This window comes from Oncorhynchus keta, unplaced genomic scaffold (assembly GCF_023373465.1).
Source record: "Oncorhynchus keta strain PuntledgeMale-10-30-2019 unplaced genomic scaffold, Oket_V2 Un_contig_1927_pilon_pilon, whole genome shotgun sequence".
NCBI classification, from domain to species: Eukaryota; Metazoa; Chordata; class Actinopteri; order Salmoniformes; family Salmonidae; genus Oncorhynchus; species Oncorhynchus keta.
Window position 1 is genome coordinate 14,414 of NW_026281379.1, and position 12,474 is coordinate 26,887.

The window sequence follows — 12,474 nt, forward strand, 5'->3', positions numbered from 1 at the left end:
ACGCGGCTGTGAACATTACATAAAAACCTGTTGTTGTACACACACACACACACACACACACACACACACACACACACACACACACACACACACACACACACACACACACACACACACACACACACACACACACACACACACACTTACTTACTTACTTGGCCGGAACATAGTTCTGAGTTACAAACCACAGATATTGATTAGGTATATAAAATAAAATAAAAACATCCACATCTTCCTTCTGCTTTCTCCAAATGTAAAAAAGTTGAACACATGTTAACTCAATGTGGAGTTCCTGTTCAGGTTAGCACTGCTGAAGAGCACTGCTAAAACACCACCAGATACAACAGCAAGAGAAGCAGCAAAATGAAGAGTTCCATTAGAGCGTTGACAACGTCACCCATGACGACAGATCAGACAACGAATAATAAAAAAATTAATTTAAAAAAAAGGAAACTAACTTTTCCCAGCGTAGACATGTATTCCTACCTCAGTCTCCATTTAGCTCTCAATGAAAGAGGAGCTGTTGTTTGTGTCTCTGCCTGTTGTCTGTGTCTGTTTGAGGCACTTACTGGGTGGTGTCTGACAGAGATAGTCTAGTCACCGAGCGGTGTCTGACAGGGATAGTTTAGTCACTGAGCGGTGTCTGACAGGGATAGTCTAGTCACCGAGCGGTGTCTGACAGAGATAGTCTAGTCACTGAGCGGTGTCTGACAGAGATAGTCTAGTCACTGAGCGGTGTCTGACAGAGATAGTCTAGTCACTGAGCGGTGTCTGACAGAGATAGTCTAGTCACCGAGCGGTGTCTGACAGAGATAGTCTAGTCACTGAGCGGTGTCTGACAGAGATAGTCTAGTCACTGAGCGGTGTCTGACAGGGATAGTCTAGTCACTGAGCGGTGTCTGACAGGGATAGTCTAGTCACCGAGCGGTGTCTGACAGAGATAGTCTAGTCACTGAGCGGTGTCTGACAGGGATAGTCTAGTCACCGAGCGGTGTCTGACAGAGATAGTCTAGTCACTGAGCGGTGTCTGACAGGGATAGTCTAGTCACCGAGCGGTGTCTGACAGAGATAGTCTAGTCACCGAGCGGTGTCTGACAGGGATAGTCTAGTCACCGAGCGGTGTCTGACAGAGATAGTCTAGTCACTGAGCGGTGTCTGACAGAGATAGTCTAGTCACTGAGCGGTGTCTGACAGAGATAGTCTAGTCACTGAGCGGTGTCTGACAGAGATAGTCTAGTCACTGAGCGGTGTCTGACAGAGATAGTCTAGTCACTGAGCGGTGTCTGACAGAGATAGTCTAGTCACTGAGCGGTGTCTGACAGAGATAGTCTAGTCACTGAGCGGTGTCTGACAGAGATAGTCTAGTCCCTGGGAGGTGTCTGACTGATAGCCTGGTCCCTGGGGGGTGTCTGCCTGATAGCCTGGTCCCTGGGCAGTGTCTGACTGATAGCCTGGTAAGTGTCTGACTGATAGCCTGGGAGGTGTCCCTGGGGGGTGTCTGACTGATAGCCTGGTCCCTGGGGGGTGTCTGCCTGATAGCCTGGTCCCTGGGGGGTGTCTGCCTGATAGCCTGGTCCCTGGGGGTGTCTGACTGATAGCCTGGTCCCGGGGGGTGTCTGCCTGATAGCCTGGTCCCTGGGGGTGTCTGCCTGATAGCCTGGTCCCTGGGCAGTGTCTGACTGATAGTCTGGTCCCTGGGGGTGTCTGACTGATAGCCTGGTCCCTGGGGGTGTCTGACTGATAGCCTGGTCCCTGGGGGTGTCTGACTGATAGCCTGGTCCCTGGGGGTGTCTGACTGATAGCCTGGTCCCTGGGTGGTGTCTGTCTGATAGTCTGGGAGATGTCTGACTGATAGTCTGGTCCCTGGGGGTGTCTGACTGATAGCCTGGTCCCTGGGGGTGTCTGACTGATAGCCTGGTCCCTGGGTGGTGTCTGACTGATAGCCAGGTCCCTGGGCGGTGTCTGACTGATAGCCTGGGAGGTGTCTGACTGATAGCCTGGTCCCTGGGGGTGTCTGACTGATAGCCTGGTCCCTGGGTGGTGTCTGACTGATAGCCTGGGAGGTGTCTGACTGATAGCCTGGGCAGTGTCTGACTGATAGCCTGGTAAGTGTCTGACTGATAGCCTGGTCCCTGGGGGTGTCTGCCTGATAGCCTGGTCCCTGGGGGTGTCTGCCTGATAGCCTGGTCCCTGGGGGTGTCTGCCTGATAGCCTGGTCCCTGGGGGTGTCTGACTGATAGCCAGGTCCCTGGGAGGTGTCTGACTGATAGCCTGGTCCCTGGGGGTGTCTGACTGATAGCCTGGTCCCTGGGGGTGTCTGACTGATAGCCGGGTCCCTGGGGGTGTATGACTGATAGCCTGGTCCCTGGGGGTGTCTGACTGATAGCCTGGTCCCTGGGGGTGTCTGACTGATAGCCGGGTCCCTGGGGGTGTATGACTGATAGCCTGGTCCCTGGGGGTGTCTGACTGATAGCCTGGTCCCTGGGGGTGTCTGACTGATAGCCGGGTCCCTGGGGGTGTCTGACTGATAGCCTGGTCCCTGGGGGTGTCTGACTGATTGCCTGGTCCCTGGGGGTGTCTGACTGATTGCCTGGTCCCTGGGGGTGTATGACTGATTGCCTGGTCCCTGGGGGTGTATGACTGATAGCCTGGTCCATGGGAGGTGTCTGACTGATAGTCTGGTCCCTGGGAGGTGTCTGACTGATAGCCTGGTCCCTGGAGGGGGGTGTCTGACTGATAGCCTGGTCCCTGGGGGGGGTGTCTGACTGATAGCCTGGTTCCTGGGGGGTGTATGACTGATAGCCTGGTCCCTGGGGGGTGTATGACTGATAGTCTGGTTCCTGGGGGTGTCTGACTGATAGCCAGGTCCCTGGGGGTGTATGACTGATAGCCAGGTCCCTGGGGGTGTCTGACTGATTGCCTGGTCCCTGGGGGTGTATGACTGATAGCCTGGTCCCTGGGGGTGTCTGACTGATAGTCTGGTTCCTGGGGGTGTCTGACTGATAGCCAGGTCCCTGGGGGTGTATGACTGATAGCCAGGTCCCTGGGGGTGTCTGACTGATAGCCTGGTCCCTGGGGGTGTCTGACTGATAGCCAGGTCCCTGGGGGTGTCTGACTGATAGCCAGGTCCCTGGGGGTGTCTGACTGATAGCCTGGTCCCTGGGGGTGTCTGACTGATAGCCAGGTCCCTGGGGGTGTATGAGTGATAGCCTGGTCCCTGGGAGGTGTCTGACTGATAGCCTGGTCCCTGGGGGTGTATGACTGATTGCCTGGTCCCTGGGGGGGTCTGCCTGATAGCCTGGTCCCTGGGGGTGTATGACTCATAGCCTGGTCCCTGGGTGGTGTCTGACTGATAGCCTGGGAGGTGTCTGACTGATAGCCTGGGCGGTGTCCGACTGATAGCCTGGTAAGTGTCTGACTGATAGCCTGGTCCCTGGGGGTGTCTGACTGATAGCCTGGGAGGTGTCTGACTGATAGCCTGGGCGGTGTCCGACTGATAGCCTGGTAAGTGTCTGACTGATAGCCTGGTCCCTGGGGGTGTCTGACTGATAGCCTGGTCCCTGGGGGTTTCTGACTGATAGCCGGGTCCCTGGGGGTGTCTGACTGATAGCCTGGTCCCTGGGGGTGTCTGACTGATAGCCGGGTCCCTGGGGGTGTCTGACTGATAGCCTGGTCCCTGGGGGTGTCTGACTGATAGCCTGGTCCCTGGGGGTGTCTGATTGATAGCCTGGTCCCTGGGGGTGTCTGACTGATAACCGGGTCCCTGGGGGTGTCTGACTGATAGCCTGGTCCCTGGGGGTGTCTGACTGATAGCCGGGTCCCTGGGGGTGTCTGACTGATAGCCTGGTCCCTGGGGGTGTCTGACTGATAGCCTGGTCCCTGGGGGTGTCTGACTGATAGCCTGGTCCCTGGGGGTGTCTGACTGATAGCCGGGTCCCTGGGGGTGTCTGACTGATAGCCTGGTCCCTGGGGGTGTCTGACTGATAGCCTGGTCCCTGGGGGTGTCTGACTGATAGCCGGGTCCCTGGGAGGTGTCTGACTGATAGCCTGGTCCCTGGGGGGGGAGGTGTCTGACTGATAGCCTGGTCCCTGGGGGGGAGGTGTCTGACTGATAGCCTGGTCCCTGGGGGTGTCTGACTGATAGCCTGGTCCCTGGGTGTAAAGCCTGCTGCTTACGTGTAACAGTTGGTACGTGAAGACTGACTGACACACACAGTACGTGTTTGTGTGTGTCTTTCTCCAGAGGAAAGGGAGTGTTTCTGCTTCTCTATGCTGAGACACAAGAAGAGGAAGTGTATCAACCGCCAACTTCCTGTGATGGCACGTGCTGCACAAGTCGACCGTTTGAGTAACTTTTAAAATCTTCGTGAATGCACAAGTCCTGAACTCCTTCACACAAGTCGTTTTCTGTCAGCAACAATCTGACACACGATCCTCCGCTCCGCTACAAGACTAGCTGGGGCTCGTGCATTATTTAACACGTCTCTCATCTCACCAGTAAGCCTAGTAGACTAGAAGACAGGCGTATTAACACTGCATGAGACATGGGTAATCAAACACCACACTGTCCACAGCTACTACGGGTGACCCCGACCAGGGGCCTCGTTTATCGAAGGTGTGTGTGCGTACAAAAAAAGAAGAAGACTAAACTGCTCGCCTTGACAGAATGGGTACAGTAGTGTTGGGATTAGGAGTAGAGGTCGACCGACTATGATTTTAGTATGGGTAGGCTACAGTAGTGTTGGGATTAGGAGTAGAGGTCGACCGACCATGATTTTAGTATGGGTAGGCTACAGTAGTGTTGGGATTAGGAGTAGAGGTCGACCGACTATGATTTTAGTATGGGTAGGCTACAGTAGTGTTGGGATTAGGATTAGAGGTCGACCGACTATGATTTTAGTATGGGTAGGCTACAGTAGTGTTGGGATTAGGAGTAGAGGTCGACCGACTATGATTTTAGTATGGGTAGGCTACAGTAGTGTTGGGATTAGGAGTAGAGGTCGACCGACTATGATTTTAGTATGGGTAGGCTACAGTAGTGTTGGGATTAGGAGTAGAGGTCGACCGACCATGATTTTAGTATGGGTAGGCTACAGTAGTGTTGGGATTAGGAGTAGAGGTCGACCGACTATGATTTTAGTATGGGTAGGCTACAGTAGTGTTGGGATTAGGATTAGAGGTCGACCGACTATGATTTTAGTATGGGTAGGCTACAGTAGTGTTGGGATTAGGATTAGAGGTCGACCGACTATGATTTTAGTATGGGTAGGCTACAGTAGTGTTGGGATTAGGAGTAGAGGTCGACCGACTATGATTTTAGTATGGGTAGGCTACAGTAGTGTTGGGATTAGGAGTAGAGGTCGACCGACCATGATTTTAGTATGGGTAGGCTACAGTAGTGTTGGGATTAGGAGTAGAGGTCGACCGACCATGATTTTAGTATGGGTAGGCTACAGTAGTGTTGGGATTAGGAGTAGAGGTCGACCGACCATGATTTTAGTATGGGTAGGCTACAGTAGTGTTGGGATTAGGAGTAGAGGTCGACCGACCATGATTTTAGTATGGGTAGGCTACAGTAGTGTTGGGATTAGGAGTAGAGGTCGACCGACTATGATTTTAGTATGGGTAGGCTACAGTAGTGTTGGGATTAGGAGTAGAGGTCGACCGACCATGATTTTTAGTATGGGTAGGCTACAGTAGTGTTGGGATTAGGAGTAGAGGTCGACCGACTATGATTTTAGTATGGGTAGGCTACAGTAGTGTTGGGATTAGGATTAGAGGTCGACCGACTATGATTTTAGTATGGGTAGGCTACAGTAGTGTTGGGATTAGGATTAGAGGTCTAATCGACTATGATTTTAGTATGGGTAGGCTACAGTAGTGTTGGGATTAGGAGTAGAGGTCGACCGACTATGATTTTAGTATGGGTAGGCTACAGTAGTGTTGGGATTAGGAGTAGAGGTCGACCGACCATGATTTTAGTATGGGTAGGCTACAGTAGTGTTGGGATTAGGAGTAGAGGTCGACCGACCATGATTTTAGTATGGGTAGGCTACAGTAGTGTTGGGATTAGGAGTAGAGGTCGACCGACCATGATTTTAGTATGGGTAGGCTACAGTAGTGTTGGGATTAGGAGTAGAGGTCGACCGACCATGATTTTAGTATGGGTAGGCTACAGTAGTGTTGGGATTAGGAGTAGAGGTCGACCGACTATGATTTTAGTATGGGTAGGCTACAGTACCCAAAAAAGCCGATACCGATTAAAAATCAGCCAATTCACACACACACACACACACACACACACACACACACACACACACACACACACACACACACACACACACACACACACACACACACACACACACACACACACACACACACACACACACACACACACACACACACACACACACGTAATAAATGACAATTACAACTATATATCATACATTCAATTGATTTAGTCTCAAATAAATAATGAAACGTGTTCAATTTGGTTTAAATAATGCAAAAACAAAGTGTTGGAGAAGAAAGTAGAAGTGCAATATGTGCCATGTAAGAAAACTAACGTTTCAGTTCCTTGCTCAGAACATGAGAACATATGAAAGCTGGTGGTTCCTTTTAACACGAGTCTTCAATATTCCCAGGTAAGAAGTTTTAGGTTGTAGTTATTATAAGGAATTATAGGACTATTTCTCTCTATACCATTTGTATTTCATTGACTATTGGATGTTCTTATAGGCACATTAGTATTGCCAGTGTAACAGTATAGCTTCCGTCCCTCTCCTCACCACTACCTGGGCTCGAACCAGGAACACATCGACAACTGTCACCTTGAAGCATCGTTACCCATCGCTCCACAAAAGCCGCGGCCCTTCCAGAGCAAGGGGAACCACTACTCCAAGTCTCAGAGCAAGGGGAACCACTACTCCAAGTCTCAGAGCAAGGGGAACCACTACTGCAAGTCTCAGAGCAAGGGGAACCACTACTCCAAGTCTCAGAGCAAGGGGAACTACTACTCCAAGTCTCAGAGCAAGGGGAACAACTACCGCAAGTCTCAGAGCAAGGGGAACCACTACTCCAAGTCTCAGAGCAAGGGGAACCACTACTCCAAGTCTCAGAGCAAGGGGAACCACTACTCCAAGTCTCAGAGCAAGGGGAACAACTACTGCAAGTCTCAGAGCAAGGGGAACCACTACTCCAAGTCTCAGAGCAAGGGGAACCACTACTCCAAGTCTCAGAGCAAGGGGAACCACTACTCCAAGTCTCAGAGCAAGGGGAACCACTACTGCAAGTATCAGAGCAAGGGGAATCACTACTCCAAGTCTCAGAGCAAGGAGAACCACTACTCCAAGTCTCAGAGCAAGGGGAACCACTACTCCAAGTCTCAGAGCAAGGGGAACAACTACTGCAAGTCTCAGAGCGAGTGACGTTTTAAAGGCTATTTACATAGCACTTTAAATCGGTCGACCTCTAAAAAGCTTGGAAAATTCCAGAAAATTATGTCATGGCTTTAGAAGCATCTGATAGACTAATTGACATCATTTGAATCAATTGGGGGTGTACCTGTGGATGTATTTCAAGGCCTACCTTCAAACTCAGTGCCTCTTTTCTTGGCATCATGGGAAAATTAAATGAAATCAAACAAGTCCTCAGACAAAAACATTGTAGACCTCCACAAGTCTGGTTCATCCTTGGGAGCAATTTCCAAACACCTGAAGGTACCGCGTTCATCTGTACAAACAATAGTACACAAGTATAATGGGCCCACGCAGCCGTCATACCGCTCAGGAAGGAGACGCATTCTGTCCTAGAGATGAACGTACTTTGGTGCGAAAAGTGCAGATCAATCCCAGAACAACAGCAAAGGACTTTGTGAAGATGCTGGAGGAAACAGGTACAAAAGTATCTATATCCACAGTAAAACGAGTCCTATATTGACATAACCTGAAAGGCCGCACAGCAAGGAAGAAGCCACTGCTCCAAAACCGGCATAAAAAAGCCAGACTACGGTTTGCAACTGCACATGGGGACAAAGATTGTACTTTTTGGAGAAATGTCCTCTGGTCTGATGAAACAAAAATAGAACTGTTTGGCCATAATGACCATCGTAATGTTTGGATGAAAAAGGGGGAGGCTTGCAAGCAGAAGAACACCAACCCCACCGTGAAGCACGGGGGTGGCAGCATCATGTTGTGGGGGTGCTTTGCTGCAGGAGGGACTGGTGCACATCACAAAATAGATGGCTTCATGAGGATATATGATGTGGACATATTGAAGCAACATTTCAAGACATCAGTCAGGAAGTTAAAGCTTGGTCGCAAATGGGTCTTTCAAATGGACAATGACCCCAAGCATACTTCCAAAGTTTTGGCAAAATGGCAGAAGGACAACAAAGTCAAGGTATTGGAGTGGCCATCACAAAGCCCTGACCTCAGTCCTATAGAACATTTGTGGGCAGAACTGAAAAAGCGTGTGCCAACAAGGAGGCCTACAAACCTGACTCAGTTACACCAGCTCTGTCAGGAGAAATGGGCCAATATTCACCCAACTTATTGTGGGAAGCTTGTGGAAGGCTACCCAAAACGTTTGACCCAAGTTAAACAATTGAAAGGCAATGCTACCAAATACTAATTGAGTGTATGTAAACTTCTGACCCACTGTGAATGTGATGAAATAAATAAAAGCTGAAATAAATCACACTACTATTATTCTAACATTTCACATTCTTAAAATAAAGTGGTGATCCTAACTGACAAAAAACAGGGAATTTTTACTAGGATTAAATGTCATTAATTGTGAAAAACTGAGTTTAAATGTATTTGGCTAAGGTGTATGGAAACTTCATACTTCAACTGTACGTCAATGTATGTGTGCAGCATACTGAGGTTACCTTATTACCCCCCCTGCTGGCCCGTAATACACCCCCCCCCCCTTGCTGGCCCGTAATACATCCCCCCCCCTGGCCTGTAATACACACACCCCCTGGCCTGTAATACACACACCCCTGGCCTGTAGTAATACACACACCCCCTGGCCCGTAATACACCCCCCTGGCCTGTAATACACCCCCTGGCCTGTAACACACACCCCCTGGCCTGTAATACACACACCCCCTGGCCTGTAGTAATACACACACCCCTGGCCCGTAATACACCCCCTGGCCTGTAATACACCCCCTGGCCTGTAATAGACACACCCCTGGCCTGTAATACACCCCCTGGCCTGTAATACACCCCCCCTGGCCCGTAATACACACCCCCTGGCCCGTAATACACACACCCCCTGGCCTGTAAAACAACCCCCTGCTGGCCCGTAATACACCCCCCCGCTGGCCCGTAATACACCCTGCTACTGGCCCGATAACACCCTGCTACTGGCCCGTATTAACACCCTGCTACTGGCCCGCATAACACCCTGCTACTGGCCCATATAAACACCCTGCTACTGGCCCATATAAACACCCTGCTACTGGCCCATATAAACACCCTGCTACTGGCCAGTATAAACACCCTGCTACTGGCCCATATAAACACCCTGCTACTGGCCCGTATAAACACCCTGCTACTGGCCCGTATAAACACCCTGCTACTGGCCCGTATTAACACCCTGCTACTGGCCCGTATTAACACCCTGCTACTGGCCCGTATAAACACCCTGCTACTGGCCCGTATAAACACCCTGCTACTGGCCCGTATTAACACCCTGCTACTGGCCCGTATAAACACCCTGCTACTGGCCCGTATTAACACCCTGCTACTGGCCCGTATTAACACCCTGCTACTGGCCCATATAAACACCCTGCTACTGGCCCATATTAACACCCTGCTACTGGCCCGTATTAACACCCTGCTACTGGCCCGTATTAACACCCTGCTACTGGCCCATATAAACACCCTGCTACTGGCCCATATAAACACCCTGCTACTGGCCCATATAAACACCCTGCTACTGGCCCGTATTAACACCCTGCTACTGGCCCGTATAAACACCCTGCTACTGGCCCGTATAAACACCCTGCTACTGGCCCGTATTAACACCCTGCCACTGGCCCGTATAAACACCCTGCTACTGGCCCGTATTAACACCCTGCTACTGGCCCGTATAAACACCCTGCTACTGGCCCATATAAACACCCTGCTACTGGCCCATATAAACACCCTGCTACTGGCCCATATTAACACCCTGCTACTGGCCAGTATAAACACCCTGCTACTGGCCCATATAAACGCCCTGCTACTGGCCCGTATTAACACCCTGCTACCGACCTGTGAAGGCTACACTGCTTGCTTCCCAAATGGCACCCTATTCCCTGTATAGTGCACTATTTTACACTACAGCCCTATTCCCTATAAAGGGCACTACTTTTGACCAGAGCCCTATGGGAAGCCCTAGGGGAAGCCCTATGTGTCCTGGTCAAAAGTAGTGCCCTTACATAGGGAATAAACACTAACTGGCATTAACATGCAGCCAACGGTTTTCCAGACAGGTAGTCTGAATCTATACAACAGCACCATCTAGTGGACAGCATCAGACACTACTGTTTCTGTCTCGTGGAATACATAGCACTGTCTGTTTCTTCACAGGCACTTTCAACAACACCCTCCAATCCACTCTCCCAAGCACAGTGGTTTGTGACCATGCCAGGGTATACAGACTTTTGTTCCTGCGCAGCAAAGAAAATAAAAAAAAAATTAAATAAAAAAAAACTTTATTCAGCAAACCAACTGCTCATAACTAGGCCTAATCAAGATCTGCAGGCCATCTAGAAGTTTCTTCAGGATCAGAGTCGGTGAGGTCTGGTGATGACGACGGAGTTAAAAGCCTGGCATACACTAAATATATAGAGGACACTCTGGGTTCGGCAGGATCAAACAAAAGGACAGGACAGGAAATACCCCTCGTGTGGACTCAGATGATGACCACCACCTAACAACGCCTTCCCAGGCTTAAACCTTTCCCCCACCTCGCTAATCTCAATACACAAAGGACGAGAGAGTTACGGCTACAGCGAGGAACGAGGAAACAAGACTGGATAAAAAGATGGTAGGCAAGTTCCCGGTTGGAGTGTAGTGTGGGCAGACGACAGAAAGCAGTGTAACTTCCTGTCTGGTTTATGTAAGTCCTCCTCCCTTCACCCTCCTCCCTCCTCCCTTCACCCTCCTCCCTTCACCCTCCCCTTCACCCTCCTCCCTCCCCCTTCACCCTCCCCCTCCCCCTTCACCCTCCTCCCTTCACCCTCCACCCTCCCCCTTCTCCCTCCACCCTTCACCCTCCCCCTTCACCCTCCTCCCTTCACCCTCCCCTCCTCCCTTCACCCTCCTCCCTTCACCCTCCTCCCTTCACCCTCCTCCCTTCACCCTCCTCCCTCCACCCTCCTCCCTTCACCCTACTCCCTTCACCCTCCAGCAGCCTTAACCACAGAGGGAAACATCCATGTCTGTGTGTCAACCAGAGAGGGAAACATCCATGTCTGTGTGTCAACCAGAGAGGGAAACATCCATGTCTGTGTGTCAACCAGAGAGGGAAACATCCATGTCTGTGTGTCAACCAGAGAGGGAAACATCCATGTCTGTGTGTCAACCAGAGGGAAACATCCATGTCTGTGTGTCAACCAGAGGGGGAAACATCCATGTCTGTGTGTCAACCAGAGGGGGAAACATCCATGTCTGTGTGTCAACCAGAGGGGGAAACATCCATGTCTGTGTGTCAACCAGAGAGGGAAACATGTGCACAACTCCTTCAAGTGAAACGAAAACACTTTCTTGTTCCACGTGAGGATCATCAACTGATTAAATATAAATAATAAGACTCCTTGTAGTGACAGAGAGAGAACGATTCAGAAGAGAGAACGATTCAGAAGAGAGAACGATTCAGAGAGAGAACGATTCAGAAGAGAGAACGATTCAGAAGAGAGAACGATTCAGAGAGAGAACGATTCAGAGGGAGAACGATTCAGGAGAGAGAACGATTCAGAGAGAGAACGATTCAGAAGAGAGAACGATTCAGAAGAGAGAGCGATTCAGAGAGAGAACGATTCAGAGAGAGAATGATTCAGAGAGAGAACGATTCAGAAGAGAGAACGATTCAGAGAGAGAACGATTCAGAAGAGAGAACGATTCAGAGAGAACGATTCAGAAGAGAGAACAATTCAGAGAGAGAGCGATTCAGAGAGAGAACGATTCAGAGAGAGAACGATTCAGAAGAGAGAACGATTCAGAAGAGAGAACGATTCAGAGAGAGAACGATTCAGAGAGAGAACGATTCAGAAGAGAGAACGATTCAGAGAGAGAACGATTCAGAGAGAGAACGATTCAGAGAGAGAACGATTCAGAAGAGAGAACGATTCAGAGAGAGAACGATTCAGAGAGAGAACGATTCAGAGAGAGAACGATTCAGAAGAGAGAACGATTCAGAGAGAGAACGATTCAGAAGATGAAACTCTGCCTGCCAAGTGTCTACTGTGAATGAGAC

General features: G+C 50.3%; 1 protein-coding gene and 1 long non-coding RNA gene across 11 annotated transcripts in view; one reads left to right on the plus strand and one right to left on the minus strand.

The window, feature by feature from the left end:
• LOC118381087 (cerebral cavernous malformations protein 2 homolog) overlaps window positions 1-12,474 on the minus strand; it is a 38,851-nt gene that overhangs the window by 11,142 nt on the left and 15,235 nt on the right. Inside the window, exon 1 of one of the 3 annotated variants that reach the window (XM_052504462.1) lies at window positions 459-563. The exons of 1 other annotated variant lie outside the window; for it this stretch is intronic. In XM_052504462.1, coding sequence (XP_052360422.1) covers window positions 459-476 — 18 coding nt within the window. In that variant the 5' untranslated portion in view covers window positions 477-563. Of the gene's footprint in view, window positions 1-458; window positions 796-12,474 lie in introns of those variants that run through there. One more of the 3 variants, XM_035768055.2, reaches the window with a different exon arrangement.
• Window positions 4,184-6,265, plus strand: LOC127920380 (uncharacterized). Of its 8 annotated transcripts, none has more exons than XR_008106107.1 (4): window positions 4,184-5,119; window positions 5,240-5,359; window positions 5,540-5,659; window positions 6,142-6,265. It is a non-coding gene; the product is annotated as an uncharacterized LOC127920380 (long non-coding RNA). The 8 variants fall into 8 exon arrangements; XR_008106105.1 differs by lacking the exons at window positions 5,540-5,659; window positions 6,142-6,265 and adding an exon at window positions 5,902-6,045 and having other exon boundaries at window positions 4,184-4,819; window positions 4,880-5,119; window positions 5,240-5,419; XR_008106106.1 differs by having other exon boundaries at window positions 5,300-5,659.